Here is a 20,182-nt window from a genome sequence, read left to right on the forward strand (position 1 = left end):
TGCTGCACCTGTAACCATGGTTTGTATATAGACCCATTGTATGTACAGATATATTTGCATATATACATACATGTTCATATGTGTATATCTACCAAGTATATAGGTATAGCTGTTCCAATGTATGTTATACAGATACAGATATATATTCATAAACATGTACACATATGTATTCAGTGTGCACACATGCATTCAACATTGCCCTGAATAGAACTCTCCTTAGAAATCTGGAGACATTTACTTCATGCTGTCCTATTACTATCATTTTTTTAAAAATATGCTACCAATATTCTGTAAAGACAAATCATTATATTCAAAAGCTGAGTCGGCTAGAAGCCCCTATAAATTGTAGGAGCTTTGTTTTATGCATCTTGATCTTGATCTATATTGTTATCCTTCACCACGATAAGATCTCTTTTTCTAGTCTTGCTTTAAGCTTTTGACCCTCTCTATTTTCAAGAGCACTTAAATTGGCTGAACGTTATCATACAAGGCAAAGGAAGATAAAATAGAACAGAACTCATCACCCAAAAGAAAAAGAAAGAATAAATGTTACCAGGAATGTGAAATGAACCAGTCACTACAATTAGGCTTTCCAATTGGCTCTTGAGTTTTCTGGCAGCTATGACAAAAAAGAAAATGTGTTAGATTACAGAGTGGTGACTTCTGACAAAGAAAATATATCAATTAATTTATGATTTTCTTCAACTAAATCTTAACACATGGGTATTTGTATTCTCAGCATCTACCACTTAGCAAGTGCTTAATGAATAAGTGCCTGTTGAATTGTATAAAAGATATATTATATTCATTTACAGCCAGGATTCTTAACCTGAGGTCCTTCAACTTGTTTTTTTTTAATATGTTGATAACTATGCTAATATCATAGATTTCCTTTTATAATGATTTTTCTCTGCCTTTACTCGCTCAGAGTAAAATTGGCTACATTGCTCCCTTACTGGGATTGTAGGGATGAGAGTAATCCTGAAGATTCATGGTTATCTTTTATCAAACGCTAACAGTTCAAGTTCCTCCTCCCTGTGTCCATCATTAGATACCTGTGACTTGACTTCAGTTCAATAGGACTATTTATTATCACTTAGCTTTTTTTCTTTAAACTCTTAAACCCTGTCTTAGAATCAATACTAAGTATTGGTTCCAAGGCAGAGTAGAGGTAAGTGCTAGACAACTGTGATTGTGATTTGCCCAGAGTCACACAGCGAGAAAGTGTCTGAGGCCAGATTTAAACCCAGCACCTCCCATCTCCAGATCTGACTTTCTAACCACTGAGCCATCTGGCTGCCCCTCACTTAGCTTTTACAAAGGTACATATGTTTTTTCTTCCTCTCCCTTATCCCACCTTGGTCTCTTGGGAGAGCAGAATCAGTTTTTCAATTCAATTTATTAAGTTGAATTATATAAAAGATGTATTCAGATACAACCAGAATTCTTAACCTGGGGTCCTTCAACTTGGTTTTTTAAATATGTTGATAACTATGCTAATATGCTAATATAATAACAATTTATTAATGCATTTATTAAGTTCCTACTATATGCTGAAGACTATGCTAAATGCTGGGGACACAAGTAAGAAAAAGGTAGACAGTTCTTGCCCTCAAGGAGCTTACAATCTAATGGAGGAAGACTATACACAAAAGGAAGCTCAAAAGGGGTAGGGGATGGGACACCAAGGGGCAGCTGGTACTAGAGAAGGAGAAGGGAGCAGTATCTTGTTCTGTGGAATCAAAACCAAGCTGAGCTACACAGTTTCTACCTGGTCTCATAAAATTTATGTCCAGGTATGGCATGACTGTGGATGAGTTCTCATCTGAGCTGGCTCCCAAAGGTCACTCCTAATGGTCATTTCTTGCTCCTCAAAGCATTGATGAGATTTTGCTACAAAAACTTGAATACTTGGGCTTTCATACCCCACTATTCCTTTGCCTAAAATGGAAAAAAAAAAAAGACCAACGCAGGCAAAGAAGCTAAACCTATATTCACAGGGTTATTTTTGAGATCCTCAGGTTTCTCCCCCAACAGTATTGTTTCTGACTGGATACTGTCTAAGAGTCCAAGAGTTCCACCAAGAATGCAATCAAATAGAAAATGGCCAAAGAGAATATGCCAAGGTTGACTGGGATCTTTTTGAATTTTCCCCAGTTCTGGCAGCATAGCAATAAAGGTTTGAAAGAACCTTGGAAGAATCCTTGAAAAAGGCTTCCCCAAACCACATGGTTAGCAGACCAGTTCTAGAATGGTCATTCATGCTTCACAGTTTTTCCAATACATTTACATTTCATATCCATCCTACTCTTTTAGAAAGGGACTCCTTAGCTTCCTTCCTGTGGGGAATTTGTATTACTGAGTACACACTGATGCATTGTTCATGTATGTCAGCCTTTGTTACACTTGCACTCTTATGAATTTTAGTTCATGCGTTCCAAAGTATTATTCTGAGAAAAGATCCATAGGCTTCATCAGACTGACATAGGAGTTCATTATACACCAAAAGGTTAAGAATCATCAATAATATTTTACACTTACCACTTCTGGGCCTATACCAAAAAGGGATCAAAGAAAGAGGAAAAGTACTGATTTATTTAAAAATGATCTAGAGCAGCTGTATTTGTAATGGCAAATTACTTGAAACTGAGGGAATGTCTATCAAATGGGGAATGACTGAACAAATTATGGCATATGAATATGATGAAATACTATTGTACCATAAGAAATGGTGAAAGAGACAGTTTTCAGAGAAATGGAAAGATATATAAGCAAGAAGAGAAATTTCTATATTAATAACATTTTAAAGAGAAATAACTTTAAAAGACTTGAGAATTATCATCAATGCAATAACCAACCATGATCATGGAGAATGAATAATGAAACAGTCTATGAACTCCTAACGGAGAAGTGAGAGATTTGGAAAAAGCATGCATCTTTTGGATATGGCCATTGAATTGGTTGAAAATGATTTTCTGTTGTTTGATTTCATATTTTTACAAGGGTTTGAGTTTTCTTTTTCTCTCTTTTTTTTGGAATTTGGAAAAGAATTTGGAATTTGGAAAAGAATTGGTGAAAGAAGAGAACATTTTTAATAATTGAAATGTAATAAAAGATTTTTATAACTATATTTGTAGTCCCCATCCCCAATTTGGAAATCAATACAATATTATTTTATTTTTCCTGTAAACACAACTTAATGGTATTTTAATAAAACATTTAATGAAACTTTAATGAAAGTTCTCATATTATTTAAAAAATAATAATTAATAGAATTTATTCCCAAGTATCTCAGCTCTTCCCACCCAACCATACAAGATATCACCCAACAAAAAGATATGTATATATAGATTGTGGTTTTTGTGTTTCTGTTTTTCAGTTCATTCTCTGAAGGTGGACATTCACAAACTTATTCAAATATTAATTCTATAGCTCTTTATATAACATGCTTTTGGTTCTATTTATTTAACCATTATTTCATGTAGATCTTTCCAACAAGAATTCAGAAAAATTAACCTGCTCATTGTTTCTTACAGTGCAGTAATATTCCATCACAGTAATATAAAACAGTTTGGCCAGCCATTCCCCAGTTAATGGACGTCCCCTCAATTTCCAGTTCTTTGTTCCAGAAAGAGAGCTAATATAAATATCTTGGAACATACAGTTTCTTTCCTTTTTTCCCTGATCTCATTTTGGGAAACAGACTCAGCAATGATATTGCTGGGTCTGAAGGTAGGCAAACAGTTTTATAACTCTATGGGCATGATTCCAGATTACTCTCCAGAATAGTTGGATCAATTCACAGTATCGCAACAACAATGTTATCAGTGACTGTTTTTCCACATCCCCTTCAAAATTTGTCATTTTGCCCTTTTATCATTTTAACCAATCTCATGGGTGTGAGATGATAATCTCAGAATTGTTTTGGTTTGCATTTTCCCATTAGTAGAGATTTAGAACATTTTTTCACATACCTACATATATATATATATATATATATATATATATATATATATATATATATATGGCTGCAATATTTATTTTTAAAAGTAACAAAAGACATAAATATGTTCAAATGAATAGTTCTTATGTCTGTAAACTCTATAAAGGCATAATATGAAACTAATTGAATGAAGACATTCTTTTGGAGACTGAGATACTATTGTTCAGGTTCTTAGCTTTACAATGATCTAATTTGCCACAAAGCTAGAGCTTAGGAAAGCAACATAAATGGATAGTTCCCATATTTTTGAGCTTGCTTGAAGTGTAGATATTCTGTGTTGCTTGTTAAAATCATTTAATTATTATAGGTTGCTGTTGTGTTGTGAAAGTTTTAGTGCTGGACTTAAAATTTTTGTTAAGAGAGGATAAATCCCTTTAGTGGGAGATAAAGATAGCTGGAGATACCTGCAACAAAAACTTTTTCCCCAGCAAAAAAAAAGGTTTTATATCTTTTTAAATATTTGACTAAGTTCTTGGAAGGAACTGTAAATGTTTTTATCAAGCAATCTGTAATTTGAACATTATTATGATGTAAGTTGCCAGATGATTATTCTATCCATCACAGAATCTGTTTTGTTCCTCTGAATGCCTTTTTAAATTTTTTTTAATGTATTTGTTTGTTAAATTAAAACACCCAGTTAACTCTCTATCCCTCCCCCACCTTAATTATACAGGGCATCATTTGACAAAAAGATATAGATGGACATAAAACTATGTCTTTCTTATTTCTATTTATCCATCTTTTCTCTGTAGATGGACATATATAAGTCATTTTACACCCAGATCTCACCAGAGTGAGACAACTGCCAAATGCAAATCTAAATGTGATGACCAGATGAATGAAATGATTTCGAATTAGTCATTTGGATGTTGCTGAAAGTTTAAAAGTTCACCAATTACATAAATATACAGATATGGGGGGTTGTTATAATTAATTGGAAGTAGCCATTTTGAGAGTTGTACATACATTCTTAAATAATGCATTATTGCTGATGAATATTGACAGTTCAAGTGTCGTGTTAGTCACTTTGGGGGGATCATTTAGTGCAGTGGGAAGAATACTGGTTCTGGAATCATATGAGTTGGGTTCAAATTTTGACTTTAATTTGTATTCTCCATATGATCTCAAACAAGTCTCATCCTCTCTGGGCTCCTGTTTTCTCATCTGTAATATGATACAGGAGCATCTAGGTGACTGAGTGTATTGAGAGCCAGGCCCAGAGATGGGAGATCCTGGGTTCAAATTTGAATTCAGACACTTCCTAGTTGTGTGACCCTGGGCTTACCCCCCCCCCCATTGCCTAGCCCTTACCTCTTTTCTTCCTTTGAAACAAAACATAGTGTTGATTCCAAGACAGAAGGTAAGGGTTAAAAAAATAAAATAAAATGATATAGTTGATTAGATGGCCTCTAAATTCCTTCCAACTTTAAATCTCTGATTCTATGGAAATTCTTCTTTCTGCTTTTCATGGTACCTGAACAAGCCAAATACATGAATTGTATGATCTGTGATGGTAAGGAATCTTAAAATCCATCTAGTCCAGATTCTTCATTTCATGGATCAGGAATTTAGGGACCAAAGCAATGAAAAACCTGCCCATGGTCACACAAATAGCAAGTAACAAGACTTATGCCTTTTTTTTTCAATCTGATGCTTTTTTTATATATCATTGTTATACCCTAGTAGGCCATCCCCCCACTTTCAAAGATTCTTCAATTGTAACAAAAAGAATCATAAAGATAACACTATCACATCAGCCATAACTATGCAACATTTCATATCTATCCTGTATTACCTTTCTTCCAAGAGAATTGTGTATCATCATTGGTTTTTTGGCACTAATTGGTCTTTAGATTTTATCTGAATTCTGATATATTTAAATATTCTTTTATGTATATTATTGTGGTCTTCATGTATTTTGTTCACTTATTTATGCTTTCTTTTCTTTGTATCAAGTGATATTCCCATTCCTCTCTGAATTCCTTCTATTAATTTTTTCATATGGTATGGTAAAATTCCATTATGTGCAAGCATTTCTCAACTATTGCCATACATTTTTGACACTCTAAAAAATAATGATATGGACCCTTTCTGTCTTGCCATCCCTACCTTTTAGATATGATCTTCTAGCACTAAGTCCAGTGTTCTTTCTAATAGATTATGTAATGTATAATGCCTTACACTTGCCAAATGCACACGGGGAGAAATATACAGACTAATAAAGTTGAATTAGGGAGCATTCTTCCTGCCCTGTTCCAAAGTATTATTCAACCCTTGTTTTCCCATGAGATGTTCAGCCTTTATAGGTAAAGTGAATGAATCTTTTTCACAACTAATAGTTCTAATATGACCCAAATAATGGGCTTTTCACTATGCAATCCCTTGCATCCCAGACTGATTCAGGGTCAAATACTAGGTTTCATCTCCCTCCCATATGGTGAAGCATTAGTTTAATCATCATCAAAACTAAGGCTTGGTGCTGATTTACTCTTGCTTACAGTGGAAGCCTGTGCCAATCTAAAATTTCTTGGCTAGCAAATTTTCTCCTCTTCCTCTTGTAATTTTGAGTTGCTGGCTGCCTAAGTCGATCCTCCAGTTTCCTGTTACCAGTCTCCATTATCCTATCCTTATCCACATAAGCCTTATTTCTCCAATGTCCCCACCCCCTTCTGCCTTCCTTCATTTTGTTTTCTAGTATCCCCATCCTATTTTGTTTGTTCACAAACTTTCATTCATAACTTCCATTTCTTTTCATACTTCTTCCACTTCTTTGGAATCCCTGAAACTTGACTTTTTCTGGAAGGCACTGGCATAATTCAAATACTTTATACAGGGATCAGATTTATTCTAGAGCTTGTGACATCAATAGCTAATTACCATACCCATCAGATGTCTCTCTTAAATATCCTCGACCACTTTCTCCAAAACTAAATATTCCTTTTCCCATTACCTCCAATGCTGGGTCAAGAGGAGAAGGAGGCCTATTTCTTAATTACTACCTCCAGAACCTTCCCCTAATACCATAACTTAGGAAATCATCATCTTTTGAGGTTCATAACCACCTGAATTATTACCTTATTCAGATCCAGATCTATGTGACCTCAGCCTTTCTCCTATAACTCAATACCTTCACCTACTTCTTTAATTCCCATTAGCTGTATCTTTTCTCCATACTAGCCACACCAAAAATGACCATAGCTGTGATTTCATGATCATCCTGAAGTATTTTACCTCCACAATTCTATACTGAAATTTCTCTAACCACCATTACTTCTCCTGTGCTTACTCCCTCTTAAACCTATTATTCATCTTTACCATGAGCTCTACTCACTGCATCCCCTCTCTGCTTTCCTGGTCTATTAACTTCTACTCTGGTGTCACTCTCCTTTCTTAGAAGTTGTATTTTTTTAGGAGTGCTACTGCACTGGAAGGACCAGAATTTAAGAATGCTTTGAAGGACCAAAGTTCATCAATTAACATATACTAGAGACATTAGGATAAATAAAATTATAATATTTGCTTGGAGTTCTTTGTATTTATGGTAAATCTGGACATATAGGAGAAATAACAAATTAAAGCAAAATTATTTTTAAAATTTCATCAATTGATTCATTTGATATCTCTAGTCCTTCTGAGTTCAACTTGATATTGTCCGTTGTCTTCAAACTCATTGCCCCCTTGACCCAATCTACTCTATCCAAATTCCTGTCTTGAAATACCACTTCTACTTGCTCTCTCTGCTTCTACTTAGATGTTGCTGATCAGTGATGGAAGAAGTTCACACAACTCTGTTGATCAAATCCAGTACGAAATTATTTTGTCTAATTTTAACTAAGCTCTCCCTGCCACATGCCAATTCCTTTAGAATTCTTTGATTACCCCCTTGTCACATACTTTAGCTCTTTCTGTTCAGATGGGGACTTTACCTAAGACTTTACCAAGGATATTGTGAACATTTATCTTCTTTCCATTTTTATACCTCAGAATTTCTCAAAATAACCCCCTGCCCAATCTGCTTTTCCTGTGTTCCAGTATTAGAGGAAGAGGTGACCCTTCTCCTCAAAAAGGACAACCTGTATGATTGATCCCATCACCTGCACTCTCCTACCAGAAACGCAATCTACTTAATTCTTTGACCATGTCCTTTCATTGTCCACTGACTCCCTTCCTTAATTCCTTCAAATATTCCCAGATCTCCTCCATATCTAAAAGGCTTCACTTGACTTTGACCTCCTTTGAAACTATTTCTTTTTTTTTCTATTGCCAGAAATGCAGAAAAAAACTACCTACACTTGTTACTTTTGTGTCTTCACCTTCTGCTTACTTATCAATCTTTTACAATGTGACTTCCAACCCCAGTACCCTGCTGAAATTGTTATTTTAGTGATTTTTTAACTGGTAGATCTGAGGACTTTTTTCTTATCCTCATCCTCATCTCTGTGTCTTTTAGCATTTTTTATTTCCCCAAAAAATTTCTTCTCTCTCTTCTTTGCAGGATTCTCCTCCATATTCCAGGCCTCTGTTCTGGGTGTTCTCTTTTCATTTTCTCTGTGATACTATCAGATTATATGGATTCAGTTATAACCTTTATTCAGATAACTATCATCGCTATTTTTATTTCTTGTACCACAGTCCTATGTCACCAAATGCTAGCTAAAAATATTTTTGTTTTGCTTTTCAATGCAAAATACATTTCATATTAACCATATATTTTTAAAAAGAAAAGAAAAAGAAAGCAAGAAAACTGGACTTCAATTTGTACTCGAAATTCTTCAATTCCCTTTCTGGAGGTGGTTAGCATTTTTTTTTTATCATGAGGCCTTTGGTATTGTCTTGGATCATGTATTGATCAGAATAGTCATCTTTCATCATCATTACAATATTGCTATTCCTGTGCACAATGATATCCCAGTTCTCCTCATTTCATTTTTCATTAGTTCATATAGTTCTTACCATGTTTTCCTGAAACTGTGCACCTTAACATTTCTCATAACATAATCACAATCCTATCCCACAACTTCTTCAGCCATACTTCAATTAGTGAGTATCCCCTTGATTTCCAATTCTTTTGCCATCACACAAAAAATAGACTTATTATAAATTTTATTTTGGTATTTTCTCCTTGATCTGAGTGCTCTGGAATTTGGCTATAATATTCCTAGGGATTTCCATTTTGGGATTGCTTTCAGAAGAATATCAGTGGATTCTTTCAATTTTAATTTATTCTCTTATTGAAGAATATCAGGGAAGATTTTTATGGTGATTTCTTGAAGTATGATGTCTAGGCTCTTTTTAAAATCATGACGTTCTGGTAGTTCAATAACTCCTAACTTATTTTTTCTCATTTTCCAGGTCAGTAATTTTTCCATTGAGTTATTTAACATTTTCTTTTTTCTTTTTGTCATTTGTTTGACTTTTTGTTTCTTGATGTCTCAAAGAGTCATTAGCTTCTCCTTTCCCAACAATGGATTTTTGTGCTTTTTTTTTTAACCATTTGACTAATTTTCTTTTTTAAGGTGTTATTTTGAATTTTTTGTGCTTCTTTTACAAAATATTATTTTCTTACATAGTTATCCAATTTCATTTCCCAATTTTCCCTTTACTACTCTTTATCTTTTTAAAAAAAAAACTTTTCTAGGAATTCTTATTGGATTTAGGTACAATTAACATTTTTCTTTGAGGATTTTTTGTGGCTGTTTTCACATTTTTATCTTCTGAGTCTATGTCTTGATCTTCCTTATCATTGTAGTAACTAATTTATGGTCCAATTACTTTTTATTAGTATTTGTTCACTTATCCAGATTTATTTTTACTTGATTTAACTTTATGTTAAAATTGCTCTCTACTCACCTGGGGCTGAGGAGGCACTGTCCCAAGCTTTGGGCTTTTTCATGCTGCTCTTTTCAGAACTAGTTATGGGGATCTGAATGTTTTTGATGCTTCCAAGGTGGTGTTATCCTGGGAGAGGTATAGATACTGCTTGCCTTGTCTGTACTTTGGTCTTTGCTCAGGAAGGACCTCTGGTCCCCAGCAGCTACCACTGTTCCTCTTTGCTTTGGAATTGTGACTGGTGCCCAACCTCCTGGTGACAGAAACCTAACCTGCCTCCAAACCCTATAACCATGACCTAGAACTGTTTTTTAAGCAATAAAGTTTCCAATCAGCACCAGCCAGGGCCAGAGAAGGGTTCCTTGTAGTCTTTTTCTGATCAGTTGTCTGACTTTTTTACTGCCTGTGGGCTGAGAGATTCTGAAGCTGCTGCTACAACCATTATTGCTGATTCTTTATGTGTGGGCTCTGGACAGGCCTCCATCCTGGTGATACAGACTTCTCCTGCTAAGCTCTTAAGTCTTCTGAGGCCAGAAAAATGTCTTGTCTCAACCTTTTGTTGGTTGTGCTGCTCCAAAAAATTTTAACGCATTATTTTACAATTCTTTTAGAAGGGGATGTTGAAGAGTTCAGCTGGGTGCCTTGCCCCTAATCTGCCATCTTGTTTGCTAAACATTTCCATTTGAATGTGTCCTAGGCATTTCAAACTCAATTTCAAACAGATCTCAAAAAATGTAAGTCTGAATATGTTACTGCTTAAGATGCTTTAGTGGCTCACTATTCCCAATAATAGGATAAAATATAAACTCTTTTGTCTAACACTTAAAGCCTTTCACAGACTATCCCCAAACTACCTTTCATAGTGCCAAACTCCTATTAAAAACTGCCTGTTCTTATTCCCCTTTGAAAATGTTATAAATCATTCAAACTAATCTCCTTACTGTCCCCCATACATGATGCTTTCTCTCATCATCATGTCTTTGTGTATAGCATGTTCCCCATTCCAGAGTTACCCTTTTTCCTCTCTTTTACTTCAAAGAATTCCGAACTACCATCAAAACACAGCCCTAGTCGTACCTCCTACTGGTAGCCATTCCTAATTGCTCAGTTCTCTTTCCCTGTTATTAGTTCTCTTTCCCCAAAATTACTTTGTATTTATTCTGCATGTACTTTGTATATACTTATCTGTATACATGTCATTTCCCCTATCATTTGAATATAAGCTCCTCAAAGGAAGGAATTCATTTTAGTCATTAGTTGCAGAAAATTCTTGCATAATATCTGATTATAGGTACTTATCCTTTTAAAAATTTTTAATTGATTTGATACTTTGTGAGAGTTCAATGTTCCTAGAATTTTGAAAGTGATTTGAATGTTGACATTGTATCATCTGTAATAAAAAGGTCTTTAATATATTTCAAAGAGATGAATCTTCTTAAGCAAGTTTTTAATTAATTAATTAATTTGTTTAGCAGTCTTTCCTCCTATGCAAAGGAATGAAGACACAAACACTTCTCCCTGGTCTCCTTTTTTGGCTAGTATATTTTTTCATCACTTTCTTGTTCTCCTCTCTTCCCATTATCAGAATACAAGGAAACATATTAGAAGCATTTTATTTTTAATTTTTAAAATATAATTTAATTTAAAAAATATTTTTCCATGCTTACATGATTTTTTGTTTTCTCCCTCCCTTTTTTACTCTCCCCTCCCAGAGCCAATAAGCAATTCCACTGGGTTATACTTATATTATCAATCAAAACCTATTTCCCATTATTCATTTTTGTAATAGAGTAATCTTTTACGCAAATCATATACCCATATAAATAAGTGATAAATCAGATGTTTTTCTTCTGTGTTTCTACTACCACAATTTTTTTTCTAAATGTGGATAGCATTCTTTCTCATAAGTCTCTCAGGATTGTCCTGGATCTTTGATTTGCTATTAGCAGTAAAGTCTATTACATTTGATAATCCCACAATATTTCAGTTACTGTGTGTAAGAAGCATTTTATTTTTTTAAAAAAGGAATTGAAATAACAGAACAAAATTAATTGAAAGATTTAGTTATAAAAAATGATCAAAAGGAAACAAAACAAAATGGTTTCTAATATTTTAATTTTAGCCCTCAATTATCACATATGGCTGTTACGATATTCATTAGGTTTTGCCATAAAAATGTTTTTTTTAGTTCAATTAGTGGGATTCTACCAAGATTCTTTTATACAAATTATAGAGTATACTTATGACAAAGTAAAACATGACTTCTAAATTATCTTAGGTCTTTCTTTTCAGCTTGTCAATTCTTTTTCATAGTATGTGTAGAATTTTAGAGCTGAAAAGAATATTAGAGATAATTTAACTCAATCCCCTAATTTTATAGGTGAGGAAACTAAGGCTAAAAGAGTGTACTTACAAGAGTTAGAGCTAGAAGTCCAATTCAAGTCTTCCCAATGCCTGTATTCAAGTTTACTCATTTAAAGTTTGCTGTAGATAACTAGCTCTTCTATCTATGATTGTGGTAGACCAGCTGCCATTGTTTAAAAAAAATAACAACACTCACTGTGAAAAGCTTGTTTACATTTTTGGGTCTTCACTTATAGTAATTAAGAATGAAATACCTTGCCTTGTTTCTCAAATCCAAATTCATTAATCACTTTACTGTTCTGTTTCTGTTTAACTTGGAAGTTGCTTTCAAAGAACTGCTCCCACATGAAAGCTGGAAGTTTGGATACTATTGTACTTTACTTGTGGGTGTATTAGAGAACTCCGACAATTGCATACTCTTTCTACTCAAGTTCCCTTAATGAGAGAAGAAAGCATCTTTTTTTTTTTGGTGGTATGCACTTTAATAAAGTATCATTAAACATCCCTCTTTAAGCTATGGTATTGTAACAGCATGGCCTCTTTCCCCCTTTTTGAGCAATGTTGATGTTACAGTAGAAAAAGATTACCCTGACAGACAGATTTTGCAGAAGAGGCACAAGTTGTGATAGAATCAGCAAGTTAAGGGAACTGCTGTAAGTCATCCAGGAAACAAAGTCATTATGTCTTCCAGGACACTAGATTTTTTTGGGGGGGTTTATATCTATATCTATACCACCTGAACCCATTTTAAACCAGTTAGCCCAGGAAACTCGATTTGTATCATCCCCAGCCCATTGATTAAAAATAAAAATTTGACATCAATCTTTCCTCCTACCCAGTATGAAATATCCACTTATAATCATTGGCCTTACTGGAAAATTTCTAACAGTGTTATCATAGAAGTCTATCATTTTTTAAACCCTTACTTTCCATCTCAGCATTAATATTGTATATTGGTTCTAATACAGAAGGGCAGTAAGGGCTACACATCTGGAATTAAGTGACTTGCCCAGGGTCACACAGCTAGGAAGTATCTGAGGTCAGATTGGAATCCCATACCTCTCATCTCTAGGCCTGGCTCTCAATCTACTGAGCTACCCAGCTGCCCCAAGCCTACCATTTTTCGTTACACTATGACTATGCAGGCTTATTCTGGGTTATATATGTATTATCACTTGATACCTATTTCCAAGTTAGTAGTCTTTTGAAACCAAAACCCCCTTCATATACCAATATAAACAAGTGAAAAAAGCATGTTTGTTCTTCTGTGTTTCTACTCCCACAGTTCTTTCTCTAGATGTGGATAGCGTTCTTTCTCCTAAGTTCCACTGGGTTGTCCTAGATCAGTACATTGCTATTAGTAGCAAAGTCTGTTACACTTGATCATCCCACAATGTTACAATTTCTGTGTATAATGTTGCCCTGGTTCTGCTCATTTAACTCCACATCAGTTCATATAGAAATCAAGCAGTTCATCATTCCTTCTAACACAATAGTATTTCATCACCATCATATACCACTATTTGTTCAGCCATCCCCCAATCACCAATCCTGAATTGGATTTTACCATCTTTTATTATCTCTTTGGATAAAACAGCATTTCAGAGGCCAGTCTTTTTTAACAGATGTTATACGACTAGAATTTTCTTTCTACAATCTATATCCTTTCCTTAGTGCTTCAGAGGAAAAAAAAATACACATGCTAATTAAAAATGTGTCTTTTTTATTATCTTCCAGAACATTTTCAGCACTATGCTGATCCTGACTAGAAACTAATTAGCTACAGATAAAAACTAGTAATAAATTGAGAGATACTTTGCCTGTTAGGTGTGTTTTTAGCAGCTCAGAAAAAAAAGGGAAATAACAAGTTTTTGACTCAGCTCTTGAGATTTCCCCCTTCCTCTCAATCTATCTCTAGACGACTGTCTAAGGATTGTAGGACATTTTATAATAGCTACCATTTATATTGTGCTTGCTTTGTGCAAAGCACTGTGCCAAGCATGCCACAATTATGTCATTTAATCCTCACAGCAACCCTAGGAGGTAGGTACAAATATTATCCCTCTTTTATAGATGAGGAAACTGAGGCAAACTGAGATTAAGTGAGTGACCCAGGATACTATCAAAGCCCTATCAAAAAAAAAAATTAAAGGCTTATCTTACATTTGTTAAATATGTTGCTTTGGATTGGTAAATGGAATATCCTTCCTTTAATGCTGGTATTTTGTTAACCATTTTATTTAGGAGGTTAGGTTTGCGGTGTTTTTTTTTTAATAGTAGTGAAAATTTAGACTTGAACATTGTACTTTTAAAACTATAAAGAAAAATATTTGTACAGTGATCTTTTTAACATATTTTATTGATACCTTTTGTTTTTATATCACAGTCATTTCCACCTATAACCTGCTTTCCGCATCCAAAATTGATTTCCTCATAAGGAGGAAAAACAGCTAAGCAAAGCCATATGATATATTGATTGTCCCCACATTCTGGATCCATTGTCCCTTACCTTAGTGGTAAGAATAGGGAAGCATGTTTCAACATCTGTTCTCTGTAATCAAATTTACACATTATAATTACACAGAATGCATGATTGTAATCATTGTGTATATTTTTCTCCTGTTTCTCCTTTTATTGTTCTACAGCAATTCATACAAGTCTTTCTGTGGCTCTCTCTTTTTTTTAACATAATATTGTATTACAATGAGATTCTTGTTTAAAAGGACAGAATGGTTTGTGGATAAAAATGAGGATATATTAATTATCATGCTCAGAAATCCAGTGTTTGCAGTTATCATTATCAATAGATACATTTAATGTATATGCTTATATTTTGCCATTATTTATAATGCAATAATCCCCTTAGCCTTAAATTTGTAATGATGAAAGGGAAAAAGGAACATGGATTTATAGGGGAAATTATACTAAGATATTTCTTATGTATACCAGTCTGTTTTCTGTAATTTGACTTAGTTTCTCATTGCTTTCTAGTGTTTCAGTTCCATAATGTTGAGTTTAACAACTTTTTAAAAATTGGGTATGTTTCAGATATTTTAGAACTAGTGCTTATTTTTATAAGTGTAGTACTTTAAACTTTGCCTTGGCTGTACTTATGTTTTCTTTCCTTTTTGTGGTTTTTTTTAAAATTTTCCCCCAGAAAAGAGGCACAGTTGGATGAAGAAGGGCAGTTTCTTGTCAGAATAATATATGATGATTCCAAAACATATGATCTGGTTGCTGCAGCAAGCAAGGTTCTCAGTAAGTACACATCATTTCTTTTTAACTTATTAACTTACCTACTCACCTGGTATATTTGGGGAGAAAAAAATGTCACTATTTCTTTTTTATGCCCACAAGCCCCTTGTACCTATGGAAAATAAGAATTCAATTCAATTCAATTAAGCAAAAGTTTACAAACTGTCTTCTATGTGCAAGACATTATTCTAGACAAAGGAGGTATAAAATGAAAAAGATACTTTCCCTGTCCTCAAGAAGCTTAAAATCTACAAAGTGGGGTTAGAACATAAAAAATAAATATAATACTGGAAGCGTATGATAGTAACACAGGAAGGACATAGACAATATGTGTTGGGAAAATTTCAGGAGAGAGAGAACCCTTTAAGCCAAGGAAGTGGCCTGATGAAAAGATTCATGCATAAGGTTTTTACCTGAGCTGAATTTTGTAAGAAGGAAGGATTCAACAGCTGGAGTTCAAGTGTGTTCTAGAAGTGAGAAGGTACAACAAAATTGAAATCAAAGATAATAGCACAAAATCAAGTAGCTAAGACATTAAGTAATTTTCAAAGGGGAGAATTTAAACCTATGGAATTTGACAATATTGCTAAGATACAGTCTTTAAGAGCCCCAAACAAAGCACTAGCAATTTGTATTACAAACAGGGCTTTACATGTAGTTGTGCTCAAATATCTCCAAAAGGCTTAAGAAAGCTGCAAAAGTTGGCACAGAGTGAAAGAATACCTGCCCAAATGTCCCCAACTTTGTTTCTACCTAATCTTGTGTTACATACACCCCTTTCTGAAAATATTTTGAACCAATCCTTTCATGCATTGGTAAGAACAGTGACTTTCACCACTCCTGTCATCACAGATGTAAGTCTAGTTTTGAAAAGACTAACTGAGAGTACAATAAGAAAATGATTACCTCTGCTCCAATTTTTATTTTTTTAATTTCTTTTTTCATTTTTAAATTTTTATTTAATTAATTAATTTAGAATAGTTTTCCGTATTTATGTGATTCATGTTCTTTTCCTCCCATCCTCCCAACCCCACTTCCATAGCCAACAAGCAAATCCACTGGGTTTTACATGTGTCATTGATCAAGACCTATTTCCATATTATTGATATTTGCACTAGGGTGATCATTTAGAGTCTACATCCCCAATCACATTCCCATCGACTCATGTAATCAAGCAGTTGTTTTTCTTCTGCGTTTCTACTCCCACAGTTCTTCCTCTGAATGTGGATAGCGTTCTTTCTCATAAGTCCCTCAGAATTGTCCTGGGTCATTGCATTGTTGCTAGTAGAAGTCCATTGCATTTGATTGTGCCACAGTGTATCAGTCTCTATGTGCAATGTTCTCCTGGTTCTGTTCCTTTCACTCTGTATCAGTTCCTGGAGGTCTTTCCATTTCATATGGAATTCCTCCAATTCATTATTCCTTTGAGCACAATAGTATCCCATCACCAACATATACCACAATGTGTTCATCCATTCCCCAATCGGAGGGCATCCCCTCATTTTCCAATTTTTTTGCCACCACAAAGAGTGTGACTATACATATTTTTGTACAGGTTAAATTCTTTCCAATAAGAATAAATATGCTAATAATTGAAAAACACTTAGTGGCTGGCACATAGTAGGAACTTGATAAAGGCCTATTACCTTCCCTCCCCACTTCTCTTTCAAAATATGGCTTCTGCAGCATTCAAAATTTCCCTTTATGCAAAAAACCTAGCCAGCACACACAGTATCACTGTATGTAATTTACTTTCTGCATAGATTTTAATTTTTCTAAATAAAACAGCAAGGAATGGAAGGAGATGAAAGTTTAAAACTTTGAAACTTGGTTAGAAAATTTAGTTATATCTGAGTTATTAATTTCCAATTTTTAGATTGAGTAAAACAAAAGAAATTAGGAGGAGACTGGGAAAGGACTGTTTCTGTTCCTTTTTCACTCCTAGACTCTCATGGAGGCTCCTATACCATCACATATCTTACAAGTTCAGTTACAAATTCTCTCCTCCTTATCCTCTGACCCCAGTGTTTCACTACAGAGCTGAAAAACTTTTTTAAAGAGTCAAACTTTGGTGATACTTAGTGGAAACAAGGTCTTAGGCCCCTAAACATCATCTCAGATAGCCCTTTTTACTCATTGAGTGCAAAGACCACTCTACTACTAGGAAAGAAATTAATTCAGACTGACTAAAACTTATTGTTCATTCCTTGTGCAATGTAACTGCTAAGGCACTGAAAGTAGATGAAAAAGACAAATTTTAAAAACAGCTTAGGGGATATAAATTATACCCCCCCCCAAAAAAAAGTCTAAGGCAAGGTATTGTGGTAGAAGCAAACAAGAAGTACAGACGCCATAGGAAGGAAAGAGAAAACTTTCATTTTAGCAGTGTATGTGAGGGTGGGTGGAGGGAAAGGACAGAAGGCTTTGTTGAGGAGGTGAATTCCTGCATAGAGGATGCTATAACCTGTCAGTAAGATACCTCCCAACATCAGGTTGTGGTTTATACCATTCTATATTCAAAGGAAGAGATAGGTTTCGTGTATCTAAAAATCTCACGCTCTTTTATGATATCAGCATTTTTATTGTTAACTTTCAATTCAGAACAGCAGTTAAGCTCTACTGCTTTCTGGATATGTCTTAAAGCACGTTGTCTGCAGTGATCATCTGCAACTTTAAATGACATGATGATGGAACGTGTTTCCCTTCTCTAGGCAAAGAAGCATTGACCTTTTAACATATGGCAATGTTTACTAATTCTCTTTTTTCCCCTCAAGAGAGTTCTATTGGTTCTATAAGCCACTGGGGTTAGTTGTGTAGGAAAGATACACTGTCTTATCTGTATTTAAGAAAATGTACTGTTTCAGTGTATAGAATGAACTGCAGTGGTGAACAAAGGGTCCAGTTAGAGATTTATTTATTGGATGTTAGAGTAGCATTAAAAAGAAAAGATTATCAGTTTAAAATGTTTATTGTTTGTAAAGGAATTTGCATTGGCATGTAGTCACTGAGATTTAAAAAGCCATTGAACCTAAATTATCAACAACCAACCAGCATGACCATTAATAAGAACTTACTAATTTTTACTATATCCCAGGCTGTGCTAAACAATGTATCTACAAGAAAAAACAACCCTTACTCACCAAGACATTATATTTATTAACTTTACATTTTATATAACTTATATAGAGTTAATACACACACACACAGTTGTTAAATATAAGATAGTGTGGCAGGAAGGGCACTAGCATTTAGAGGATCAGAAAAATTTCATGCAGAAAATAATATCTCAGTTACTCGCTTAAAGGAAAACAGGTCTCTTTGAGGCACTGGTGAGGATGGAGTGTGTTCTAGGCATGGGAGGTGGGAAAGACAGTTTGGTTGGATGGCAATGGGAGAAGGAGATTAAGGAATGTCCAATGAGACTATAAAGGTAGGATGGGCTAAGTTGTATGGGACCTTAAAAGATAAGCAGATGTGTTTATATTTTATTCCAAAGGTAATGGGAAGCCATTGGAGTTAGTTGTATTGGAATGCCACATGTTCAGAAAAATTACTTTGTGCTCATTGTGTAGAATGAATTGGATTAGTGAGCAAAGTGTCCAATTAGGAGATTATTGCAATTATCTAAGTGAGAAACGACAAGGCCCTGAACTATAATGGAAGCTATGTGATGGAGAGACATAAAACACAATGGATTTTGAAAAGCAAGAAATGACAAGATTTGACAAATGATTGGATATTTGGGATAAAGAGAAGTGAACAATTGAGGAGAATGCTGAGATAACAAACCTGAGAAACTGGAAGGGTATCGGTGCCTTCAACAAAAATGGGGAAATATAAAAAAATAATTAGTTTCAGACATGTTGAATTTAAATTATTTCCAGTTTGAAATGTCCCACAGGCAATAGATGATATAGGATGAAAGTTTGCTGGAGAGACTGGGACTGAATATGTAGAATGTGGGAGCAATCTGCATATAGATGATAATTAAACTCGGGGGAACTAATTAGAACCCCAGTGGAGTATAGAGGTGGAAAAGAAAAAGAACAGAGCTTTGGGCAACACCCACAGTTAGTGGGAGTGAGGTGGGTGATTCAATTTTTACCCAAGTTCAGGAATAAAAGAATTTTTTAAAAAACAAAACTAAATCCTTTTCTTAACCACCTTATATTCTAACTTCATAGGAGATGTACAAGAAAGAGATAGTAATACAATGGGGGAAATACGACCAAAATAGAGTCATAGATTAAAGAAACTCCAGGAGGAAAAGAGAGCTCTCTAGTGGTCCAAAATGAAATCCAAACAAGCCTGATTTACAATCAGATTGCACTTTGGGAGAGGGAGCAGGTAACTCAATAATTTTTTTTTCAATCTAGCCAGGAAGACAAAGTTATTGAAAAAGCCAAATCTTTGTAAACTTAGTGATTCTTTGATTATGAAGATTACTTCAAAATGGTAGACTTTAAAACAGAATGACTCTTTAAGCAAATCCTGTAGAATAATATTTCCCAATATTCATTCCAAATTTATTCCTTTTAAGTAAAATAAATTCAATGTTAAAATAAAATCAATTAGCAAAAACCAAGATGAGTGTTAGAAAACTTTGATGGGCCAAATGAATTAGAAATGTACTCTTTAAGTACAGGATCATGGATTCTTTTGAAAAAAATACAAACTTTCATTTTGATTTTCTTGTATGACAAATTTGTTCTTAAGTCATATGAATATTGA

The 20,182-nt window shown here is 34.4% G+C and overlaps 1 protein-coding gene across 1 annotated transcript in view; it reads left to right on the top strand.

The window, feature by feature from the left end:
- The window catches only part of GUCY1B1 (guanylate cyclase 1 soluble subunit beta 1), a 78,900-nt gene that overhangs the window by 17,357 nt on the left and 41,361 nt on the right, over positions 1-20,182 (top strand). The window contains exon 3 of the mRNA XM_016423156.2: positions 15,354-15,454. Within this exon, the coding sequence (XP_016278642.2) occupies positions 15,354-15,454 (101 nt within the window). The remainder of the gene's footprint in view (positions 1-15,353; positions 15,455-20,182) is intronic.

Source organism: Monodelphis domestica, chromosome 6 (assembly GCF_027887165.1).
Source record: "Monodelphis domestica isolate mMonDom1 chromosome 6, mMonDom1.pri, whole genome shotgun sequence".
NCBI classification, from domain to species: domain Eukaryota; kingdom Metazoa; phylum Chordata; class Mammalia; order Didelphimorphia; family Didelphidae; genus Monodelphis; species Monodelphis domestica.